This window comes from Myotis yumanensis, unplaced genomic scaffold (assembly GCF_028538775.1).
Source record: "Myotis yumanensis isolate MYYU_CA2020_CCGP unplaced genomic scaffold, mMyoYum1.0.hap1 SCAF_21, whole genome shotgun sequence".
In the NCBI taxonomy this organism is placed as follows: Eukaryota; Metazoa; Chordata; class Mammalia; order Chiroptera; family Vespertilionidae; genus Myotis; species Myotis yumanensis.
The window spans coordinates 12,101,625-12,127,415 of record NW_027223772.1 but is presented as its reverse complement, the minus strand read 5'-3'; the positions used below and the strand labels follow the sequence as shown (position 1 = coordinate 12,127,415).

The 25,791-nt window shown below is 41.7% G+C and overlaps 1 protein-coding gene across 1 annotated transcript; it reads left to right on the top strand.

Annotated features, from left to right (window-relative positions):
• On the top strand, positions 1 to 25,791 carry LOC138998958 (ubiquitin-ribosomal protein eL40 fusion protein-like). The gene is made up of 3 exons (XM_070400992.1): positions 1 to 90; positions 25,413 to 25,515; positions 25,598 to 25,791. The coding sequence occupies exons 1-3, from the start codon at positions 1 to 3 to the stop codon at positions 25,789 to 25,791; spliced, it is 387 nt and encodes a 128-aa protein (XP_070257093.1).

Sequence of the window (25,791 nt, the reverse complement as noted above, 5' to 3'; positions counted from 1 at the left end):
ATGGCTGGGTCAGCATTCTTCCAGGGCATGGGATACAGAATAATTGCCCCCAAACATGTCCACATCTTCATCTCAAGATCTTGTGACCAGGTACTTTATGTGGCAAAGGGATTTTGCAGATGTGGTTGAGTTGAGGTTCTTGAGATGGGGATTTTCCTGGATTACCTGAATGGATCCAATGTAACTCCAAGGGTCCTTATAATATGGAGGCAGGAGAGTCAGAGAAGCAGATGTGATGATGAAAGCAACGGTTGGAGTGATTCTTTCCAGAAGCTGGAAACAGCAAGAAAATGGATTCACCCCTGTGCCGGAAGCCAATTCCAGCATGTCATAATTGCAAGGTTTCATCGAAAGGTTGATGAAACTTGGGGACTCAACAAGGGCTGAGTCACATATGTTATTGCCTGTTGGGAATGGCTGAGGGCATTATTCCAAACCTGAAAAGGATGCATTAAAATCATTGCTTGCTGCCAGACAGCTCAGGGCATCTTAATCTACATGTTATTGCCTCCTACTGGTTAAACACCTGAACAGCCTGAAGAGGCTAATTCTCCCCATTCTGACAATGGACTGTGTATAGGAAACCTGACCCTTTCAAGTGTATATCTCTGCCTCGCCTCAGGACAATTTGTGTTAATAAAAAGCATGGGGTCCTGAGATGAGGAGATCTTAGTTTCTTTAGCTGGGCTCCTCTGAACCCCGAATGCCTTTCAAAATTATATTTCGTCTCTGGACCCTTTATTAAGTTACACACAGCCCCTTCTCTAGATTGCTGAACACTTCTAGATGCTGGAACAAGACCCCTGGAACCCCTGGCAGGAGCCAGCCCTGCTGACAACTTGATGATAGCCCCTTGAAACCAATCTCACACCTTCAGAATGATAATTGTGTGTTGTTTACGTCAGTGAGTTTCTGGTAATCTGTTACTAATAATAGGAAACTAGCACAGGGGAAAAGCTAGAGCTGGACTCAGCACCATCTTCCCTGTTGTTTGCTAAATGGGCAATTGCCCATTTTCTTAAGTCATAGCTCCATCATATTTGATATCTTTGAAAAGGGTAGTGAGTGTCTGCCAAATTCAGTCAACAGCAACATGCCTGAATGTTCAAAATCTGTACTAGTCCACAGGCTTATCATGGTGGTCAGACGTCTCCTCCTAACCCAGAAATACCTTTGAAGGTCACTGTTACACCTGCAAATGATCTTTCTCAATGTGAAAGTGACCAAAAACCTTCCAAACACACACTTGCCAACCAGAATGAGAGCAGGAGGAGGTGGTGTGGTCCTTCCAACTCATGGAAGTCTCAGGGCTGAGTAAGGTCTGCGGTGGTGTCTTGTCTGTGGCTACCTTCTCATGTTTCTCTAGATGGCAGTGAAGGACAGAGGGCTCAGACTGCCCTACTCATTTTCAGTGAGCAGAGTTGCAGGTGTTGCCATAGAAAACGTGAAATGCAAAGAGATTAAGCAATCAATCCAGTTTCAGAATTAATTTCTTGAGTGATATTTGGTCATTGGGGGACAGTTACTGCAGGGTTTATCAAATATCAGGATTATCTGCACCAGGTGTTCTTAAAGTATAAACTTGTTAGACATGCAAATCCTCAGGCCCTTCTCTGGACCTAAGTGTCAGGGCCAGCCTGACAGTTTGAGCCAGGCTGAGGTAGGGAGGTGGGAATTGAGAAAAGAAAGAAAGACAGGAGAGCGGGATCGGGAGGACTACAGCTCAATTGAGGAACTGCAGCAAGTTTATTAACCACACAATGCTTTTTATACATAAGACACTCAATAGGAGGTCTGTCAAGTGGAATGTATTCTTTGTTCCTCTTAATCTCTAAGGAAGGGACAGAGCAGAAGGACAAATTCTCAGTACAGCAAATCTCAGTAAATAGTTACAGACTTCTTGATAAGCCATGAAAGGCTGTTCTCATTCTACAAAGGTTGCTCTCATTCTACTGATAACCGCCATCCAAACAAGTCTGGGAAAACTGTGTGGGTAAGGGTCCCAGCCTTGCTAGCCCCTTCAGGTGTAAGGACCATGTCAGCTTACACCTGGTCTCCAACACGTAAGCATTATAGACTGAGAGTCTGTGTCTGCAAAATTTTTATTTTGAAGCCCTTACCCAAATGTGATGGAGGTGGATCTTTGGGGAAGAGATTAGGTTATGAGGGTGGAGCGCTCATGAATGGGATTAGTGCCATTATAAAACAGTGCTCTCACCTCTTCCACCATGTGAGGACACAGTGAGATGATGGTGGTCTGCAACCCAACCATGCCGCCACTCTGGCCTCAGACTTCCAGCCTCCAGAGCTGGGAGAAATAAGTTTCTGTTGCTTGAGCCCCCCAGTGTGTGGTACTTTGTTACAGCAGCCCAAGCTGTCTGAGACACTGCTCGTCCCCAAACACCCAGCACCCGTCTTCCTAGCCCTGGTGATGTGGCGCACATTCAGGTCTGAACACTGACCTGTACTATTCTGCTGGACACCCCCCTGCAGCACCATGGAGCCACGGGGCCCTGCCTGCACCCTCCCGGTGACAAGGGCTCGCTAACCTCTATTAGGCTTCGTCATCAAAGGCTCATTCTTGTTTCGAATCTAGGCCTGTCCCTGTATCCGAAGCCCACAGGCTCCATTCTGCCTCTGGGAAGCACTTAGACCAGCGGTTCTCAACCTGTGGGTCGCGACCCCTTTGGGGGTCAAATGACCCTTTCACAGGGGTCACCTAAGACCATCAGAAAACACATATATAATTACATATTGTTTTGTGATTAATCACTATGCTTTAATTATGTTCAATTTATAACAATGAAATTGGGGGGTCACCACAACATGAGGAACTGTATTAAAGGGTCGCGGCATTAGGAAGGTTGAGAACCACTGACTTAGACAATGCATCTATCCCACTGATATCCTTCCTTTTATCACAGAATTCTGGGCTCTGGGGGAGCTCTGGTGGCCACTGCCTCTGTCTGAGTAGCAGAACATTCTTTTTTTTTTAATATATTTTATTGACTTTTCACAGAGAGGAAGGGAGAGAGATAGAGAGTTAGAAACATCGATGAGAGAGAAACATCGATCAGCTGCCTCCTGCACATCCCCCACTGGGGATGTGCCCGCAACCCAGGCACATGCCCCTAACCTGAATCGAACCCGGGACCGTTCAGTCTGCAGGCCGACGCTCTATCCACTGAGCCAAACCGGCTTTGGCGCAGAACATTCTTGATGGCTCATGCAGTCCCCTGTGGGGAACACAGCAGCACCTGGCAGATCCAGGTCCAGGAGCTGCCAAGGCAGCCAGAGACCCAGCATGGATGCTGTGCGAGCTTCTTGCCTCATTGCCCAGCACCTCTGCAGTGTCCAACAGTCAGAGCAGGGACATGGGCCACCAGCATGGCTGCCTTTTCCCAGGACACAACACTCCAAGGGAACTTTGTTGCCCTGCCATCACTCACTCTCACTCAGGTTGGCATGTCCTGGTGCTTACAGAGTTGCACCCTCAGAGTTACATGATTATGTGTGTAAAACACATTGTGTATGTAACATACTGCAATTATACATTCCTAAGGATGGAGTGGAGTAGAGGGAGAAGGCTTCTTGGAAGGGCTGGGTATATCTGAAAAGCTGCCCAGAGAGTACATAAATACATTTCAGGATTGAGGGAAGAGGGTGGGAGACATGATGCTAGGAACACAGGCAGGGCAAGATCATGAAACACTTTGCATGCCACCCTAAGGAGTTTGGATTTTTGAAGGATGTGGAAGCAAAGAAGGCATGTGAAGGGGGAGTGGAATGACCAGATGTGTAGTGTGGAAAGCTTCCTGGGAGGACAGTACAGAGGACTGAAGCGGTTGGATGAGGCTGAGCGATCACTCAGGAGGCAGGTGTAGTCACTGGCCAAATGTGGACTCAGATTAGGGCGGCCATACTGTAAGTGGAAGAGAGCATGTTAACCCAGGTGGTTCTGAGGAGGTGGAGTCCACAAGATGGATGGCCAATGAGCAGGGAGAAAAAGGAAGGATAGAGGATGCATCCTGGTTGCTTATCTGGGCTGATGGATCAAAGGTAGTTCTATGGACTCATCTGGAAGGAGAAGCAGTTTGGTGAAAGAGCAAGAATCCAGTTTTAGAATGTTCAGTTGTAGATACCTGTGGGATAAGGCAAGTACAGATGTCTAATAGACTGTTAAATATAGTGTTGGGAACACAGGAGGGAGGTGTGGGATGGAGATAAATGGAAGATACTCTTAGTGTGATACTAGGGTCACTGCTTTATAGCTGGTATAAAAGATATTCTAGATCCAGGCTTCTTCAAACTCACCCTCTTCATTCCTCAGGGTTTTTAATAAAAGAAAACCAAATAAGAAATCCCAATATTAAGAACATATTTCTAAAGTTCTTTAAACAGATTAAATCTTCATCTGGCACAGCTAGTTTGAATGTGATCAGATCCATAATGATCTATGCTAAGAATACTGCTGCGAGACACACTTTTCCAGGATGGGCACTCCTCAGTGGTGTGCCCAGTGTCACAACAACACTTGCAGTCAAGGGTATCCGTCCACATCCAACCTACCTCTCTCGCCATGTACCCTCACTGCTTTTGGCAATTATCCTCATTAGAAAGTTTAATTTCTTGCCATCAGCTGACACAATAACACTTTTTAACTTTAAACCTGTGATTAGACTATTCCAAACAAATAGATGAAAAATAAAAAATGTAGTTGTCAAAATGTTCCAAATATAACCAACAATGAACATTATTGGTTCCCCACACCTTAGAACAGAGACCTAAGCAATTTAAAAGGCCCAAGAGGCCCTGCCTAGTCTGGTCCCCACCTCCTTCTGTACTGCAGTGTACGCCTTTGCCCAGTGCCCACTCCTCATCTGCCATATGGGCATATTTGGGAGGCACCAGGCCCTTTTTTCACTAACTGCTTCTTTATAATGACTGCAAATAAACTGAAATACAATGTAAAGTCAAGGGCAGAAATCGGGTCATTTCCTCTCTTTTGGGTCTTGGTTTCTTCATCTATAAAAGAAGAAGGTTGAACTCAATCAGGGTTAGACTCCCAAGAATGAGATCCCAGGGACCCTCCGTGATATGAATGGGGATCAATAAGATGATAAAATGGAACTTTTGCTCACAAAAGGACTATAGAATAAACATTTACTAAGTGCCCACATATGAAGTTCATGCTTTTTCACAGTTACTTAAGTAGGTGCTACTATACTGATTTTACCATTTCCATTTTCTGACAAGAAAATAGTCCATGAAGAAGTGAAATGATTTTTTAAGGCAGAGCTATGGTTTTACAAGGCTAAATAAAACAAAAAAAATATCTCCCCCCTTTTTTGCTTGTATTTTTAAATTTATTTTTAAAAATTTAATATAGTTGGTATATGATATATATACCTTACAATGTGATCACCATACTTATTGTAGTGCTTATCTGTTACTGTTTGTTTTTTTGCTTTTAAATAGTATTATATCAACTTAATAATGCAACCAAGATTATCCAGATAATAGAGTGTGCTGGGGAGGGGGGGAGAGGAAAAATAATTGCATTTTGATTGACAGATACCTTTCAAAATACGACCCATAGGGGAAGGCAGATTATCATATGTATCTTTCTCAATAAAGTTGGGAACCTACGTTACAGTTGTATTTTAAAGCAGAGATCTTCCATATCAAAAAATACCGACTAGGACTCTAAGAAAACTTGTTGACACACAATATGTGCATTGATAGTTAACTACCAAAGGTGACGCAATTCACAGTAAAAGAAATGAGGTCAGTCCAAGTCTGAAATTTTAACTTTTGTTTTCTCCACTTAAAGCATGCTTTATCCTTTAGAAATTTAACCTTGATTTTTAAGTTTATTTATAGAATTGTATTACATGAATGTGTTTATTTATTTGGCCTGAAATCCCTCCCACCTCCCTTCACTGGGTAACTCACATTTACCTTTAGTTATCACCTAAATATTACTTCCTGAGAATCTCACCTCCCTGGACTAGGTTAATTTCCCGAGACCACACTTCTAGATAATATTGCCCTTGGCCATCAGGCTACTTTACACTCTTGAAATGTCTAAATTCTACATTTTACACCTCATATAAGGCAAGGAACCACATTGATCCATTTGCAGCTCAAACCTAGAGGTCAGTCCAGTTTCTGAGTCATAGTAGTCAGTCAAAAATTAACATTTGTTCAATAAATAAATGAACGGTAAACTACATAGTAGAAAAAGATGTAACCTATAAGGTTTCTTCCAGATTGAAACTTAAAAGATTTCAGAGGGAAAATATCTTCCCACCAGAAACAAAAGATTGACCAACCAAGTTTTCATCTTGTCTGATCTTTAATTCTAAATAATGGTGGTAGAAAATTAGCAATGCTTAGCAACCACCTTAATAATTCTTCAGTTAGTCTCACACTATTACCCATAATTGTTGTGTAATTTAACTAACAACTCCCAGAGCAGGTGTCTGGAGTCACAGTCAAGCCTCTGGGCTGATGAGAATAGCTTGCATCTAGTGTGGAGAGGGGATTTCCTCCAAGCTCACCTGGCAAAGGAAGGACTTTTGTCAGGAACAAGGGCTTTCAATGCAAATGCATCAGGAGAAGTGCTCTCAGACCAGGAGGCACTGTGCTTTGAGGCCACTCGGGTTTAGTGTGTGCAAAAAGCTTGAGCACAACCCATCAGAGATTTGATCTAATCTCTGCTCTTTTTTTATGTGTGTTAATTCAATTTACCTCAAGTTAAGTTTAATCTGACACTGAGCATCTGCTGTGTGCAAAAAATTGTGCTGAGTGACTTGTGATGTCAAGATGTGAAAGGCTGAGAACTCTGGCCCTGGAGCTGTTTGCAATTCAGCAATTCTGATTCCAGCCCTGTAGATGAGGAGAGATCAGTGTGCGCTTACTGAACTGATAATTCTAACCAGCGAAGGTAAAGTTCAACAAAACTATCCCCCAGAAGGCACAGGCACAAGATTCGGAATGAATGAGCAGTGATGATGTGGGCTGAAAGTTAGAGAAATGATATCAGGTCAGAACACAGGCACCCTAACCCTTCCTGCTTCTCCACCCCACGTGCTCCAGCAACAATCTCCCAACTAACTGTTCCTCTGAATGAATACCCACTTGGGATTTAGTTTCACAAGTGTGATCCACCTTCTGCACGTGCTGTGGCCTCTGGGCTGCTCCAGCCCTACCTGCCTGGGAAACTACTTACCTTCAAAATGCAGCCCAGGCTCATAGATGCCTCTGACAGACCCTCCCTCCCCCTCAGGAGCTTCAGATCACTTTGTCATCACAGCTCTTTCAGGAGGACATCACATTCAGGCTGCATCTCATTCCCACAGCCCCTCCCGGAGCTGTAGGATGCTGGAGGGCAACCTGCCTCCATGTGCTCCTTGGCGTCTGCCACAAAGAGGGGGCCCTCCGCAGTTAGAAACTCTTTCTCTTCCCTGTATGTCCACTGATGTGGCCTTAAAATACAGATTACTTTCATGGGAAACTGACCTAGAAGATCCCAGGAGGCCATAAGATGACTAGAAACATTATTAGACTGAGTACTATTCTCTTTCATTGGTACACTTTCTCAAGATTGAAGAGCTTTCATATGCATTATTTTCTTTCAGTCCTTACAAAAACACTGATTTAAGAACCTTAGAATCATCTGAGCTAGAAGGAACCTTAAAGATCATATGTAACTCTTTCAAACAAAAACGAAGAACAAAGGTTAAAATATTTGCTCCTAGTCCTGAGATTTAACAAGAAAAATAGTTTTCTACTGCAGCAAACCAAATTACCACCAACTCAGTCGCTTAAGACAATACTCATTTATTAGCTCACGGTTTGGGTCAGAAGCCTGGCCCTATGTGCCTGGTTCCCTGCTCAGGGTTTCAAAAGGCTGAAATTCAGGCATCAGTTGGGCTGCGTTCCCACCTAGAGGCACTGGGAAGGGCCACTCCCAAGCTCAGTTCTCTCACTTGCTGGACCAAAGACATCTTTCCTTGCTGACTGCTGGCTCTTGGCTGCTGGAAGCCACTCTGTCCTTTCCACATGGCTGCCTCCACCTTCACGCCAAAAACAGTGCATCAGATCCTTCCCATACTTCAAATCTCTCACTTCTGCTGCTGCTACCAGCTAGAGGAAATTCTCCGCCTCTGACAGTCTGGCGTAATTAGGTTAGGCCCAGTAGGGTCCTCTCTTTTTCTTACCATCAACTGTACCAAGTAATATAACCTAATTACAACAGTAAAGCCCATCAGATTCAGTCCCAAGGACTATACAGGGTTTGTGCATGGAGGTGGAATGGGAGGGGAATTCTTAGAAGCAAGTTAGAGTCCTGCCTCCACACAAGGGCCTGAGCATCACACAGACATGGGGCTGACACCAGCTCCACCTCATGCCATCTCTGCAGTTCACAGTATCATTACATTTGAGCCCCTGTTTCTTCATCTGTAGGATGAGAACAGTAGACACGCCACAGGGGTTTTGTAAGGGGTAATGAGAAGGACATAAAAAGTGGTTTTCAGGTGTAAGACACTACCTGGCAGGGTTTAGTTGAAGGAGTATGTACAGGTGTGGCACCATTGACTCAAAGTACTTAAAGTTAGAGGAAAATTTGTCTCTTCCAACCTGCCAGACCAGGACTTCCTCTCCTGCAGTGAGCCGTACTTTGTCACAATGAGATGGAATTTAAGGCACCAAGAAATGAAGAGCAGCCACAGGGCTTCAGACAGCCCTTTCTTTCTACCAGAACGCTGAGCTGCCTCGGCTGGAGTGACCAGACAGCCCTGGACCCCCAAACAGCGATGGTTCACCCATGAGAGTTGGGCTTAACTCAGAGGGCAGTCTACTGATTGGAGCAGGCACAGTGGAGATTACCAGGCAGATGTTTTTGCAGGAATGACAGCCTGGCTACCCTGCCCTGTTCTTGAACGTTCCTTAGGGCAGAAATTGTGAGTTATGATAACAAATAATCATAACTCTCTTAACTTACAACACCAAGGGGAACTTCTCCATTGTCCAAAAGAAACACTGAAAGCCAGCAAGCACACACATCTGTGGGAGCCCCATTCTCTCTTCCTTCAGTGTGGCTTAATTCCTGAGACAGGAGCACACAGACATTCATTTAACTTGCTTAGGATGATAGTTACATATATTAATCATAATTTCCATGTCAGCAGAAGAAATCATTATGTGATGATCTCCTCAACCCTTTCTTGCTAAATACATAGACTAGAGCACAACACTTGACACATAATAGATATTTCAAAAATGCAGTCGCTGAGTGAACAAATTAATACAACAGTGAGCAGGAACCCAGTTCTCCTATCCTTCATCCACCAGCCTTTCCAGTACACTCTGATTTCTACTATACTGACATGGTGGCTGCCTTTTGAACAGGTTTAATAAGCAGTAGTAAGGCTCTAGCTGAGCTTGAACATGCCAGCTCTCACAGCCACTAGCCAATTCCAAGCCTGCCTGGAAAGAGCTGTGCAGCTGGGGAAGTGAGCAGCTCATTGACCATCTGTCATCTTCCTTCTCAGGGGAGCTGAGTAAAGGAATTGGGAAGGTTAATGAGTCCTCCCTAGCTCATGTGACCTGCACAATCTGTGGGAGTAGGCCTTGTCCATTTGGGAAGATAAACACCTACCTCAATGCCTGGAGTATACACATGCCTATACAATGATTAGAGTTTTCTTGCCATAGTGATCTGTGAATGTTTTAGAGGCTATGAAGGGATACGGGAAAACTACTTGGGCATTGTAATCAGACAGTGCAGGGTTTGAAACCTTGATTTCTCCACTTAATTGAATAACTTTCGTTCCTCTCTGAGCTTCTGTTTCTTCACGTACAAAATGAGAATACTAATATTTTATCCTGTGGGGATATCATGAGTATTAAATGAACTGAGTGTGTACAGCATTTAATGTAGAAACGGGCATCCATTAAAGGGGCTACTCTGATTGTTGGCATGTAGGTAACTAACCTTCCTCTTGAATGCCCATGTGTTTGTTTCTTCAAATCATCCAATCATTTAGTCCATAAACATTCACAAAGTGCCTAACTTGCCAGTCACTGTGCGAAGTGATGGGGTTGAAACAAGTAGGAGGACTGGTCAGGGGAAGGGGTTGGAAATTAGCATTTACTGAGAGCCCACATTAAGCCTGCTCTGTGCTAAGAGCTAGGAATCTCAGGAAAACAAGTCAAGAGCATTCTAATTTAATACCTGCTTCTGCTTCTTCATTTCATGCTTTCCTTCATGTAAGAGACATCAAAGCTCACAAAACCTCCTTTGGTTGTCTGGTGACCAGAATTTCCATTGGACCGGTCTTCTCTGAATTTCACTGTGGAAAAAGAGTGAGGAAACCTGAGACGCTTGCCTTACACTCCAGCCAGGCCCAAGCTCAGTCTCAGCTGCCACTACTCCCTAGACATCTTTGGTTTCCCACTCGCAGCCATGAATAACTGCGTTCTCAACAGAAACCTCGGTGCCCTTGAACTCAACATGATTGCTTTCTACAGTAATTGTGTTACTGTAGCAAGATCATCCCGCCCTCTTAAGGGCTTTTGTTTTTTGTTTTAATCTTCATTGTTGGCAGAATTACATATGCCCCCTTCATTCCCCCATTGACCTCTTCTAGCCGACTCCGCCCTCCCTCCTCACGCATTCACCAACATATTGTCTGTGTCCATGGGTTATGCATATATGCATACAAGTTCTGTGGTTGATTTCTTCCCAACCACCACCTACCCACCCCTGCCGTCCCTCTGAGACAGGGTTGCTGCGACTGTTCGTGGTCTTTCTTGGTTCCAAATAAATTTTTGGAGTATTTGTTCTATATCTGTGAAATATGACATTGGTAATTTAACAGGGATTGCATTTAATCTACAGATTGATTTGGGTAGTATGGATATTTTAATGATGTTAATTCTACCAATCCATGAACATGGTATATTCCTCCACTTGTTTATATCTTCCTCTATCCCTTTTTGCAATGTCCTATAGTTTTCTAAGTACAAGTCTTTTACCTCCTTGGTTAAGTTTATTTCTAAGTATCTTCATTTCTTTGTTGCAATGGTAAATGGGATTGTTGATGTAGTTACTCTGAGAATTCATTATTGCTGTATAAAAATACCATTGATTTCTGGGTGTTAACTTTGTATCTGCTACATTGCTGAATCCACTTATTAAATCTAGTTTTTTGATGGAGTCTTTAGGGTTTTCTATGTACAATATCATGTTATCTGCGAATAATGAGTTTTATTTCCTCCTTTCCACTTTGGATGCCTTTCACATTTTCTGCTTGTTGGATCACTGTGCCTAGTCCTTCCAGTGATATGTTGATTAAGAGTGGTAAAAGCAGATATCCCTCTCTTGTTCCTGTTCCTAGGGGAAATGATTTTAGTTTTTGATGTGGAGTATGATGTTGGCTGTAGGTTTGTCATATATGGCCTTTATTATGTTGAAGTATGATCCCTCTATTTCCACTTTGCTGAGAGTTTTTCTTTAAAACAAAAAATGAGTATTGGGTTTTGTCGAATGCTTTTACTGCGTCTATTCATATGGTCATGTGGTTTTTGTCCTTCAATTTGTTTATGTGATACATCACGTTTACTGATTTGTGAATATTGTACCAGCTTTGCATCCCTGAAATAAATCCCACTTGATCGTGTTGTATGATCTTTTAAATATATTGCTGTATTCGATATGCTAATATTTTGTTGAGGATTTCTGCATCTATGTTCATCAGGGATATTGACTTGTAATTCTCTTTTTCTGAAGTGTCTTTATCTGGTTTTGGAATTAAGATAATGCTGGCCTAATAAAAATAAGTTGAAAGTGTCCCTTCCTCTTGGATTTTTGGGAATAGTTTGAGGAGCACAGGTGTTAGTTCTTTGAATGTTGGTTAAAACTCCTCTGTGAAGCCATCTGGACCAGGGCTATTGTTTGCTGGCAGTTTTTTTTATTACTGCTTCAATTTCATCAATTATTATTGGCCTATTCAGATTTTTTGATTCATGCTTATTCAGTTTTGGAAGATTGTATTTTTCTAGGAACTTGTCCATTTCACTCACATTGTCCAGCTTATTGGCTCATAGTATTTTCTTACAATCCTTTGTATTTCTCTGATGTCATTTGTTACTTCACCACTTCATTTCTGACTTTATTTATTTGGGTCCTCTTTGTTTCTTGATGAGTCTGGCTAAAGGTTCATCAATATTGTTTATTTTTCTTAAAGAACCAGCTCTTGGTTATTATTTGTTTGTTTGTTTGTTTGTTTGTTTGTTTATTTTTGTCTCTATGTCATTTGTTTTTGCACTAATATTTATTTCCTTCCTCCTACTTACTCTGGGCTCTTCTTGTTGTTCTCTAATTCTTTAAGTTGTTTAAGTTGTAGGGTTAAATAGTTTAATATTACTTTTTCTTGTTTTTTGGAGGTAGGCTTCTAGTAGGACTTGTTTTGGGTCCTAACATGTGGTCTATCTTGGTGAATGACCCATGTGTACTGGAGAATGTATAATCTGCAGCTTTGGGGTGAAATATTCTATAAGTATCAATTAAATCCATCTGATCCAGTATGTCATTTAGGGTCACTATTTCCTTGTTAACTTTTTGTCTGGAAGATCTACCCAGTGAAGTCAGCAGGGTGTTAAAAATCCTCTACTATGACTGTATTGCTGTTGATCACTCCCTTAAAGTCTTCTTGAAGTTTTAAAAAATACCCCTAACCGGTTTGGCTCAGTGGATAGAGCGTCGGCCTGCAGACTGAAGGGTCCCGGGTTCGATTCTGGTCAAGGGCCTGTACCTTGGTGGCAGGCACATCCCCAGTGGGGGGTGTGCAGGAGGCAGCTGATCGATGTTTCTCTCTCATCAGTGTTTCTGATTCTCTATCCCTCTCCCTTCCTCTCTGTAAAAATAAATTATATATATATATACACACACACACACACACACACACATATATATATATATATATATATATATATATATATATATATATATATATTTAGGTGCTTCTACAGTGGATGCATATATGTTTACCAAGGTTATATCCTCTTGTAAGATTGATTCCTTTAGTACTACGTAGTCACCTTTATTGTCTCTTGTTATAGCCTTCATTTTGAAATCTATTTTGTCAGATATGAGTATTGCTACCCAAGCTTTTTATTTTCCCATTCACTTCAAAAATTTATTTCCATCCCTTCACTCTCATTCTGTGTGAGTCTTTGTTCTGAGGTGGGTCTCTTGTAGACAGCACATATTTGGGTCATGTTTTCTTAGCCACTGACCTATCCTATGTCTTTTGATTGAGCATTTAATCCATTTACACTTAAGGTTATTATGGATAGATGCTTCTTTATTGCCATTTTAATTCATATGCCTAAGTTTCTCTCTCTACTTTTTCTTCTCGTTATAGCAGTCCCTTTAGCATTTCTTGTAATGCAGGCTTGGTGGTGATGTACTACTTTAGCCTTTTTTTTTTTTTTTTTGTCTGGGAAGCTCTTTATTTCTCTATTTTGCATGACAGTCTTGCTGGATATAGTAATCTTGGGATCCTTGCTTTCCATTACCTTGAGTACTTCATGCCATTTCTTACTGGCCTGTAGAGTTTCTTATGAGAAATCAGGTGTCAGCCTTATGAGAGCTCCTTTGAGGGTAACAATTTGCTTTACACTTGCTGCCTTTAAGATTCTTTTTGTCTTTAAATTTTGACATTTTAATTACGATGTGTCTGGGCATGGGCCTTTTTGGGTTCCTCCTGCTTGGGACTCTCTGTGTCTCCTGAACTTGTATGACTTTTTCCTTCAATAGGTTAGGGAAGTTTTCTGCCATTATTTCTTCAATCACATTTAGTATTCCTTGCTCACTTACTTCACCTTCTGGCACTCCTATGATGCAAATACTGTTATGTTCATGTCCCAGAGATCCCTTAAGCTGTCCTGTTTGTTTTTTATTTTTTTCATCCTCACCCAAGAATATTTTTCCATTGATTTTTTAGAGAGAGTGGAAAAGAGAGGAATACCCAGAGAGAAATATCAATGTGAGATAAACACACGTATTGGTTGTCTTCTGCATGCATCCCAACCAATTGTTTTTTTCTTTTTGATTCTCTGCCTGAGTGATATTTTTCTACCCTGTCTTCTAATTCACAGATCCAATCCACAGCTTCCCCTAATCTGCTGTGTATTTCTTTCACTGTGTTCTTTGTTAGTGCTATGCCATTCTTCATTTTTTATTGGTGTTTTTTCATAGTTACTACATCTTTTCTCATGCTGTTGAGCATCCTTGCCATCGTTATTCTGAACTGTATGTCTGGTAAATTTCTTATCTCCATTTTATTTAGCTCTTCTGGAGAATTCTCTTATTCTTTCACTTGGGTTTTTCTTGTCTCCCTGCTTTGGCTGCCTTTTTGTGTTTGTACCTATGTATTAGGTAAAGCTGCTACAACTCCCAATCTCTAGTGCATGACAGTATCAGACACTGTTTCTGACTTCCCATGAGTAGCCCTCTTTGGAGCTACCAGCATTCCACAGCTTTTGGCTCCCTCTACCGGGGATGGGTGCCTTTAGAAAGAACCAAGATGTCTACTTTTCCTAGTGCCAGACCCCGAATTAGATCAGGCTAAGACTCAAAGCCTCCAGAGACCCACCTCTGCTTGCAGTCTGACTGTTATTCAATCTTGATTAACTTCAGGCTATGGACCACAGGGTGTGGTTTTCCAACAATGTGGGACAATTGCTTCTATCTGCAGGCTGATTATTATTCTCAGTCTCTTAATGGACCTCAGAAACTCCACAGGGTGCGATAAGGATTTTTCCAATAGAATGGGGCAATCACTCTTCCCCTCCCCAGGAAAAAGCTGCCTGGGTGGAAAAGGTCTGCTGGAGAAAGATATCCTCTGCATTATGAGGGAATGAGTCAACACAGGAAACCAGGGTGTCTATCTTCTGAGCTCTAATCCCAGAGCCCCCAACCCTGGCTTTTGGTCACATAGCTCCTGACCTCGCTGCCCTCCTTCTGCCAGAGCCCAAGATGAATGTCTGCACATGAAATTTTCTGCATTGGCCTTTTAAGAGGGTACCTGCATTTCCAGCTGTCTCAACCCTGTGGCTTTTCACCGCCAGGTGTTATGTGGCCGCCTTTCTCAGTTCTGGTGCTCTGGGCTGGGGGGCCCAGCTTGGGGTTTAGATCTCAGAGTTCTTAGTGGGAACTCTACACCATTGAGATATCTCTCCAGAACTTCAGCTGATGTCTGTGGGAGACTGGCCAGCCCTTTTGCACCGCCACACTTTCTACCATTCTCTATGCTGTTCCCACTTTCTGTCCTTGGTTATCAGGGTTCTCTACAGCTAGTCTTCAGTTGATTATTCAGGATGGTTTTTCTGTATTTTAGTTGTAATTCCAGTTTGGTCCTGGAAGCATGTCTCTTTAGTTTCCGCTTACTCCCCGGTATTTTGGAATCTCCTTTTAAGGGCTTTTGTGGTTTGATGCATGTCCCAGGTCCTCCTAGTCAATCATGTTCATTTATTCATGTTGTCAATTTCATCTATAAGTCATCTCAGAAGTCACGGGACTAGTGACATGTTTCCACAAAATTTCAGGAAAAAAGTGGATATTACTAGAAATTAAATTACTCAGAGAGCCACAAAACACTTGTCATGGTTTCACTAAACCAATCAACAAATCTCTAGCACAATACTTCATGAACAATTAACACTTAAATGTAAACGGACACTATAAGTATTTTCAAATCACAAATGCAGGAAACTTTTTACATCTCTTAGATGGGAAGATATTTCTAAGCATGACCTCAAAGGCAAAAAGCATTAAGAAAGAGACCAATCAGAGAAACCAAGATGGTGGCATAGGTAAACACCGGAGATTGCTGCCTCGCACAGCCACTTCAAAAATACAACTAAAAGACGGAACGGACATCATCCAGAACCACAGGAAGGCTGGCTGAGTGGAAATTCTACAACTAGAAGGAAAGAGAAAAGCATACCGAGACTCAGAGGAGGTGCGGTGCTGAAGTAAAATACAAAGGTGCGGAGGTGCATGCGGAGAGGGCTGGCGGCTGAGGACATGATTGTCTTTTTCAATCGGGAGGGAGTCTCACGCTCTGAGCTCCAGTTCCAGTTGAGTCTCTGGGGACCCAGACTCATATGGGAGAAATGGGACTGTCTGGCATCAGTCGGAACTCGAGGGCAGCTTTCTCTCAGAGGCGCTCACAGCGATTGCCTGGGTCTCTGAGGGCAGGACTGACAGCAGCCATACTGCTCACTCCACCCGCCCTGTTGATCCCCTGGGACGCCACCCTGCCCATGCCCTGCACGGAGGCTTTTGCATATGAAAGGCCCGGCCCTTTGTAATCTGAAAATTACTTAACAAACTGCAGCTGCCCCAAGGCCCCAGGGCAACCTGCATTGCTTTACAGCTGGCTTCTGCTGGGTAGCCTCAGGCAGAGGCTAGATTAGCACCTCCTTAGATCCAAGAGCCAGTGTTCCCTGTGGTCAGAGTGGGACCATCCAATTACAACTCCTCAGATCCATAAGGGACACACTCAGGGGGCAGACTCAGTGAGCACCAAAGCCTCACTGAAGCAAGTCTTGCCCCAGAAGGGTGTCTTCAGCACAGAAGTTCTCCCACCATAGACACAGCTGATTCTCACAGCCAATTGGCCTGGAGGTCAATTCCTCCCAGTGTTAACTACAACAAGCAAGGCTTAACTACAACAAGACTGTGCACAAAGCCCACAAGTGGGTGCACCAAGGGTGTCTACCTCAGGTAATTCTGGAGGCTGAGCCACTGAGCCCTATAGGACACTTAGCACAGAAAGCCACTATATCGACACAGCAAATCATAAAAAATGCTGAGACAAAGAAACAGGACACAAATGACAGAAATAGAGGAAAGCAAACTACTGGATATAGAGTTCAAAACCACACTTTGAAGGTTTTTCAAGAATTTTCTAGAAACCGCCAACAAACTTAAGGAGACCTACAAGAAATCTAATGAGACCCTCGAGGTTGTGATAAAGGACCAACTAGAAATTAAGCATACACTGACTGAAATAAAGAATGTTATACAGACTCCCAACAGCAGACCAGAGGATCACAAGAATCAAGTCAAAGATTTGAAATACAAAGAAGCAAAAAACACCCAACCGGAAAAGCAAAATGAAAAAAGAATCCAAAAAAATGAAGATAGCCTAAGGAGCCTCTGGGACAGCTTCAAGCGTACCAACATCCGAATTATAGGGGTGCCAGAAGAAGAGAGAGACCAAGATATTGAAAACCTATTTGAAGAAATAATGACAGAAAACCTCCCCTACCTGGTGAAAGAAATAGACTTCCAAGTCCAGGAAGTGCAGAGAACCCCAAACAAAAGGAATCCAAAGAGGACCACACCAAGACACATCATCATTAAAATGCCAAGAGCAAAAGACAAAGAGAGACTCTTAAAAGCAGCAAGAGAAAGAAAGTCAGTTACCTACAAGGGAGTACCCATATGACTGTCAGCTGATTTCTCAACAGAAACTTTGCAGGCCAGAAGGGAGTGGCAAGAAATATTCAAAGTAATGAATACCAAGAACCTACAACCAAGATTACTTTATCCAGCAAAGCTATCATTCAGAATTGAAAGTCAGATAAAGAGCTTCACAGATAAGGAAAAGCTAAAGGAGTTCATCACCACCAAACCAGTATTATATGAAATTCTGAAAGGTATCCTTTAAGAAGAGGAAGAAGAAGAAAAAGGTAAAGATATAAATTATGAACAACAAATACACATCTGTCAACAAGTGAATCTAAAAATCAAGTGAATAAATAATCTGATGAACAGGATGAACTGGTGATTACAATAGAATCAGGGGTATAGAAAGGAAGTGGACTGACTATTCTTGGGGGGGGGGAATGGGGTGTGGGGGATGTGGGAAGAGACTGGACAATAATCATGCACCTATGGATGAGGACAGTGGGGGGGGTGAGGGCGGAGGGGGGGGTGGGAACAGGGTGGAGGGGAGCTATGGGGGGGAAAAAAGAGGAACAACTGTAATAATCTGAACAATAAAGATTTAATAAAAAAAGAAAAAGAAAAAAGAAAGAGATCAATAGAATTGACTTATGTAAACTTTTATATGGCCAACAATGCCCCAAAATATTAGCATGCAAATTAGGATAAATATTTGCAATCAACAGAGTACTGAGCATATGAAGTACTTTTGCAATTGCAAAATGAGCAAAAGTCACGAAAAGACAATTCACAAACACAATGTTCAGTACCATTTAAAAATGTCTGACCCCACCAAAGAAATACAAATTAAGATAATGAAATATATTTTTTCACCAGTAAATTAGCAAAACTTAAATTTATGGATAAAGCCAGTGTTTGAAAGTATGTATACAAACCAGCACTCTCATGCATTCTTCCTGGAAGTATGATGGGATTAGATTTCTATTTTGCAATATGTAAAAAACTTTTAAAAGTGCATACCATTTGACTCAGCAATTCCACTTCTGGGCATTATCTAAGGAATTAATTGGAGAAGTCCCAAATATGTATTATAATAAAGAAAAGTAGAAAACATATCTACAGAGAATAGTAAAATTATATTATAACCACACCATATATATAATATGCTACCATTAAACATGATAATAATTCTCCTTTGATGGCTTTGAAGAAGCTACCATGGTGTGAGAGGAGCTATGGAGAGGACCCCATGGCAATGAATGAAAGGGGCCTCTAAGAGCTGAGAGCAACCCACTGCTGACAGCTAGAAAACAGGAACCTCAGTTTCTAGCTGCAAGGAAATGAATCCTACCAATAACCTGAGGGAACTTGAAAGCAGATGTTTCTCCAGTCAATTCTCTGATGAGATTGCAACCTGGCCAACACTGGATTTCAGTCTGGCAACAAAAATGCTTAAGTAATAAATATGTGTTGTTTTAAGCTGCTAATTTTGTGGTAATTTATATTGCAGAATTCTCTATGTTAAATAAAAAATAGTTTATAAAGATGATTATGATATGATCTTGTTTAAAATTTTATTTTTTAAAAAAAACCTTTCTTTTTGAGAGTATTACTGATGCCCTCTCTTAATCACCCCCTTTATTGCCTCCATCTACCCAGATCCTGCACCCCACCCCAGGCCTTCAACACCCTATTATCTGTGTTTATAGCTAATGCATGCCTATAATAATAAAAGCATAATAAGCTAATTAGACCAGATGTCCTTCCATCCTTCCAGACGAAGCCGGGGCTGTGAGGAAAGCCCAGGTTCCAGGTGCCTGCCAGTGGCCAGAGGGAAGGAAGGCCTACTCTTGCACAAATTTCATGCATCAGGCCTCTAGTATACATATAAGTTCTTTGGCTAATTTCTTCCCATCCTCCAACCCCCTTCACTCTGAGATTTGTCAGTCGGTTCCATGTTTCCATGTGTCTGGTTGTTTTTTTTTTGTTTTTTTTTAAGATTCAATTGTTGATAGATATGTATTTATTGCCATTTTATTGTTCATATTTTTAATTTTTTTTCTTCTTCTTAAAGACACTTCAACATTTCATGGAACACTGGTTTGGTGGTGATGGAGTCCTTTAGCTTTTTCTTGTCTGTGAAGCTCTTTATCTAACCTTCAATTCTAACTGATAGCTTTCCTGTGTAGGCTAGTCTTGGTTGTAGGTCCTTGCTTTTCATCACTTTGAATATTTCTTGCCACTCCCTTCTGGCCTGCAAAGTTTCTGTTAAGAAATCAGCTGACAATTGTATGGGCCCTCCCTTGTAGGTAACTAACTGCTTTTAAGATTCTCTCTTTGTCTTTAAACTTTGGCACTTTAATTATAATGTGTCTTAGTGTGGGCAACTTTGGGCTCTTCTTGTTTGGGACTCTCTGTGCTTTTTGGACTTATGAGTCTACTTCTTTCACCAGTTAGGGGAAGTTTTCTGTCACTATTTTTTCAAATAGGTTTTCAATTTCGTGCTCCCTCTCTTCTCCTTCCATCATCCCCATAATGCAAAGGTTGGTATGCTTGAAGTTGTCCCAGAGGTTCCTTACACAATCTTCATATTTCTTTGTATTATTTTGTTTTTTAAATATATGGTTTATTGATTTTAGAGAGGAAAGGAGAGGAATAGAGAGATAGAAACATCAAAGAAAGGGACATCAATCGTCTGCCTCCTGCATGCCCCCTACTGGACATTGAGCCTGCAACCCAGGCATGTGCCCTAACTGGGAATTGAACTGGGGACTTCTTGATTCATAGGTCGACACTCAACCACTCAGCCACACCAGCTGGACAACCTTCATATTTTTGGATTCTTTTTTTCTTTTAGTTGTTCTCATAGGGAGTTTTTGCTTCCTCATATTCCAAATCACTGATTTGATTCTTGGCATCCTCTACTGGATTGTTGATTCCTTGTAAATTATTCATTTCAGTTAGTGGATCCTTAATTTCTGACTGGTCCTTTTTTATGTCATTGTTTTTACTAAGTTCCCCGAAGTTCTCACTAAGTTCCCTAAAAGTACTCCCTAAGTTCCTTGAAGTTCTCATTAAGTTCCTTGAGCATCCTTGTAACCACTGTTTTAAACTGTATCTGGTAGTTTGCTTCCTTCTATTTCATTTAGTTCATTGTCTTGAGATTTCTTCTGTTCTTTCATTTGCAACATGTTTCCTTGTCTCTGCATTTTGGCTGCTTACCTGTTTGTTTCTATGTATTAGGTAGAACTACTATGTCTCTTGGAATTGGTAGAGTAGCCTCTTGTAGTAGGTGTCCTGTACGGCCCAGTGGCTCAGCCTTCCCAGTCATCTGAGCTGGGCATTCTGGCTGTGCCCCTATGTGGGCTGTGTGCACTGTCTTGTTGTAGTTGAACTTTGATTGCTGTTGGTGTTACTGGGAGGAATTGACTCCCAGGCGAATCAGCTGTGAGGACCAGCTGCAACTACAGTGGGAGAACTGCTATGCAGGAGATGCCCCTGTGGAGCAAGACATGCTTCAGTAGGGCTTTGGTGCTCACCAAGTCCATCCTTTGAGTGTGTCACTGGTGGATGTAGTCAAGTTGTAATCTGGCATGGTCTGAAGCTGACCATTAGGTGCACTGGTTCTGGGCCTCCCAGGGGGTACAATGTCAGCCACTGCCTGTGCCCTGCCTGAGGCCACCTGGCATGAGCTACAGAGTGACCTGCAGATGGCTGCTACTTATGTTGGGCTTGGAGGTGTCTAGGAGAGGCCAACCTATGAACCTTGCCAGGCTGTTGCTACTCCAGCGTCTGGGGCCACTTACCGAGAGGTATGAAAGCTGAGGCCAGCTGCTGCTTGTTTGAGAGATTTTAGGAAAGTCTGAAGCCTAAGCCAGGACAGTCGTATTTAAAACCCACTGCAAACAGCTTCGGTGGAGCTGCAAATTGGTGGGGCAGGGTCTCAGTGTATCACCAGGGAGGTGGGGTTAATAGTGTGGGCCAGGTTAGTGGAAGCTCAGATATGGCTTCTGTCTGTTGGTTCTGTGGTGGGGGAGGGCTCTGATGAGGAACAATGACCTCTGCCAGCACTTCTGTCTGGGAGAAAGCTGGCCCCCACCTCCAGCCCTCCTACTGGTTTCTGATATCCAGTCTTAAATCTAAGTCTTTAATCCAGTCTCAGTGTGGCTTCTTTAATTCTCTAGTTATAGGGCTTCCATTCAGCCAGATTTCAGGTGGTTCTGAATGATGGTTGTTCTGTGGCTTAGTTGTAATTTTGATATCTAAAATCACACTTATGTTTAAATAAATATTCATAAATTTTTATCTAAATATAGTTAATATACAATATTACTTTTGTTTTGGGTATATAACATAGTTATTCAACATTTGTGTACCTAAGGAACAGATCATCACAATAAGTCTAGTAACCATATGGCACCATATATGGTTACTGTGATATTACTGACTATATTTCTTATACTGCGCATTATATTACCATAACTTATTTGATAACTGGAAATTTGTTCCTCTTATTCTTCATTTTTCCCCCTCCCCCCTACCTTCTTCCCCTCTGCCAACCATCAGTTTGTTCTTCATGTCTATGAATCTGTTTGTTTTGTATTTCATTTGTTTTATCTTATAGATTCCACATGTAAGTGAAATTATCTGGTACTTCTCCTTCTCCATATGACTTATTTTACTTTGCATCCATGTTGTCACAATGGCAAGATTTCACTTCATTCTGTTTTATGGCTGAGTAATATTCCATTGCATATCCATCTATTGATGAACATTTAGGTTGCTTCCATATCTTGGCTATTGTAAATGATGTTGCAATGAACATAAGTGTGCAAATACCTTTCCAAATTAGTGTTTAGTTTTCTTCTGATAGATACCCAGAAGAGGAATTGCTGGGTCATATGGTAGTTCTATTTTAATTTTTTTAAGGAACCTCTATATTGGCTTCCATAATGGCTGTACCAGTTTGTAATCCCACCAACAGTGCATGAGGTTCCCTTTTCTACAAATCCTTGCCAACATTTGTTTATTGTCCTTTTGATACTAGCCAACCTGACAGGTGTGAGGTGATAGCTCACTGTGGTTTTGGTTTGCATTTCCCTGATAATTAGTGGTATTGAGCATCTTTTTATGTGTCTCTTGGCCATCTGCATGTTTTCTTTGGAAAAATATCTACTCAGATCCTCTATCCATTTTTTAATTAGATTTTTTATATTTTTGATATTGAGTTGTATGAGTTCCTTATATATTTTGGATATTAACCCCTTATTGGATATGTCATTTTCAAATATTTTCTCCCATTCAGCAGGTCATCTTTTAGTTTTGTTGATAGTTTCCTTCACTGTGCAAATGCTTTTTAATTTGGTGTAATCCCATTTGTTTATTTTTGCTTTTGTTGCCCTTGCTTGAGGAGACATATCCAAAAGGATATTTCTAAAACAAGTATCAAAGAGTTTACTGCCTATGTTTTCTTCTAGGAGTTTTCTGATTTCCAGTCTTAAATGTAAGTCTTTAATCCCGTATTGAAATAAAAGTTCAGGATATGATTGATTATCCCAATAGTACCTACATCAGATATTAATAAGAAAACCAGTAATGTCCATTAAGTTTCATCAGTCATTTAGGTAAGTGTGTGTAGGCCCTTGAGCCCAATAGTACCCAGGGCACAGCTATGTCCTATAAGTAAGTCCCAAATGTTTGGGGTTAAAGGACACTTAATCCATTACTTTGTGTGCAGTTGGTGTTAGAAGGTGAAGCATGTTCAGCAGTAGCTTGAACCAGAGCAAACAAGTTGGAGCCACATGACCTTACAGTAGGATATTTTCAGTGATTTGAAACACTTCTGTGCTGTGTATTATTTTGGAACAACCACTGATGTTGGAGTTCCCTCTACTGCATGACAACAGCTATGGGGGTGGGGGAGGGTTTCTTTTATTCTTCTCTCTTCTTATTTCCAGTCTAAAGGATTTATAGGAATGCTCTATCAAACATTGGTTTATAAATCATGATTACCTGTCTTTTCCAAGCAATAACCCTATCAGGAGAATATAAACTCAGATATTTCTCTGGAGGTTATCTTTTTATTTCAATTATAGTTGACATTCAATATTATGTTAGTTTCAAGTGTAGAGCATAGTGGTTAGACATTCATATAGCTTATGCAGTGATCCTCCCATAAGTCTAGTAACACCCTGACATTGTACATAGTTTTTACAATATTACTGACTATATTCCTTATGCTGTACTTTATATCCCTGTGACTATTTTGTAACTGCCAATTTGTACTTTTTAAAAAATATATTTTTATTGGTTTCAGAGGTTGAAGGAGAGAAAGAGATAGAAACATCAATGATGAGAAAGAATCATTGATCGGCTGCCTCCTGCACTAGAGATCAAGCCCAAAGCCCAAGCACGTGCCCTGACCAGGAATTGAACCATGACCTCTTGGTTCCTAGGTCTATGCTCAACCACTGAGCCATGCCAGCCGGGTCAATTTGTACTTCTTAATCTCTTCCCCTTTTCATCCAGCTCCCTAGCCCCACACCCACCTGGCAAGCATCAGTTTGTTCTCTGTATCTATAAGTTTGTTTGTTAATATAGTTTTCTGGATTCCACAGATAAGTAAAATCACATGGTATTTGACTTTCTCTAACTTATTTCATTTTGCATAATACCATCGAGGTCCATCCATGTTGTCACAAATAGTAAGATTTCATTCTTCCTCATGGCTGAGTAATATTCCATAATACTACTATTATTTGTACCCCCTCTTCTTTATCCAAATCCTGCTCCATGGCATCAACCCCTGTACAACAGTGTGTCTGCTGTACTCACAGCCATTCCACACAGCTAATCAGCCTGAAAGCCAATACCTCCCCTTAACATACCAATAGCAATCAAGTCTCACCTGCAACAGAATGGCACACACAATCCACACAAGAGACACCCCTGGAGTACCTGGCACTGGTGACATGAAAGACTGCACCACTGGGACCAACAGGACACCTACAACATAAGGCCACTTGACCAAGATCAGGAGATGGAACATATCTACCAAATACCCAAATACAAGGAAATACACAGAGAGAAGCAGCTAAAATGAGGAAACAAAGAAACATGACCCAAATGAAAAATACAGGGGGAAAAAATCCAGAGAAAGAATTCAACAAAACAGAAGCAAACAATCTACCATATGCAGAATTCAAAATACTTTGATTAGGATGCTCAAAGAACGTAGGAAAAACATAGATAAACTCAGAACATTAATAAAGAGATAGGATCTTTCTCTTCAATGAGGTGGCAGAGAAGCCTCCCCAGCAGATGCAGAGATGTAGATCTTTGTGAAGTGTGCAGAACCAGTTCAGCCAAGGGTTCAAAAGCCTGAGTGTTGGTGGTGAAAGGATGAAGAAATGACAAAGAGAATAAGCTGAGTATGGTCAGCCGTGGGCAAACTACGGCCCGCGGGCCGGATCCGGCCCGTTTGAAATGAATAAAACTAAAAAAAAAAAGACCATACCCTTTTATGTAATGATGTTTACTTTGAATTTATATTAGTTCACACAAACACTCCATCCATGCTTTTGTTCCAGCCCTCCAGTCCAGTTTAAGAACCCATTGTGGCCCTCGAGTCAAAAAAGTTTGCCCACCCCTGTTCTAGGTAGATCTTCCTGTGCCTGGCAAGCTGAGCCTTTATTTTATAGCCAGAGGTAAACAAGGTAGTGGTCACCATAGTTACAATGTTCTTGTGAGTTTCACTTGTTTTGGCAGCACTTGCTGCACCTCCCACAGCTCATTAGCTACCTAGGAAGGATCTAGGGAGCGTCATAAGGTCAAGCCTAATTATGCTAAGAGGACTGTGCCCTCTAAGCTGGGACTTGTTTGTGGCTTTGCCAACAGGTCAGTCCGAGGCTTAACCCTATAGCCGCGCCCTACAGTGAAGACCCTGACTGGCAAGGCCATCACCCTTGAGGTTGAGCTCAGTGATGCCATTGAGAAAGTCAAAGCTAAAATCCAAGAAAAGAAGGGCATCCCGCCTAACCAGCAGCATATGATTTTTGCTGGCATATAGCTAGAGGATGGTCACACTCTGACTACATTATTAGAAAAATACCACCTTGTACTTGATGCTTCATCTGTGGGATGGCATCATCGAACCCTCCTTCCACCAGCTTGCCCAGAAGTACAAATGCAACAAGATGATCTACCAAATGTGTTACAGTCAGTTGTATCCTCACGCTATCAACTGCCACAAAAATAAGTGCAGCCACCAAAACAACCTGTGCCCCAAGAAGGTTAAATAA

Coding starts and splice junctions, on each gene's coding strand:
- LOC138998958 (XM_070400992.1), top strand. CDS start 1: ATGGCTGGGTCAGCATTCTTCCAGGGCATGGGATACAGAATAATTGCC. Junction 91..25,412: donor TCTCAAGATCTTGTGACCAG/GTACTTTATGTG, acceptor TTAACCCTATAG/CCGCGCCCTACAGTGAAGAC. Junction 25,516..25,597: donor TAAAATCCAAGAAAAGAAGG/GCATCCCGCCTA, acceptor ATTATTAGAAAA/ATACCACCTTGTACTTGATG.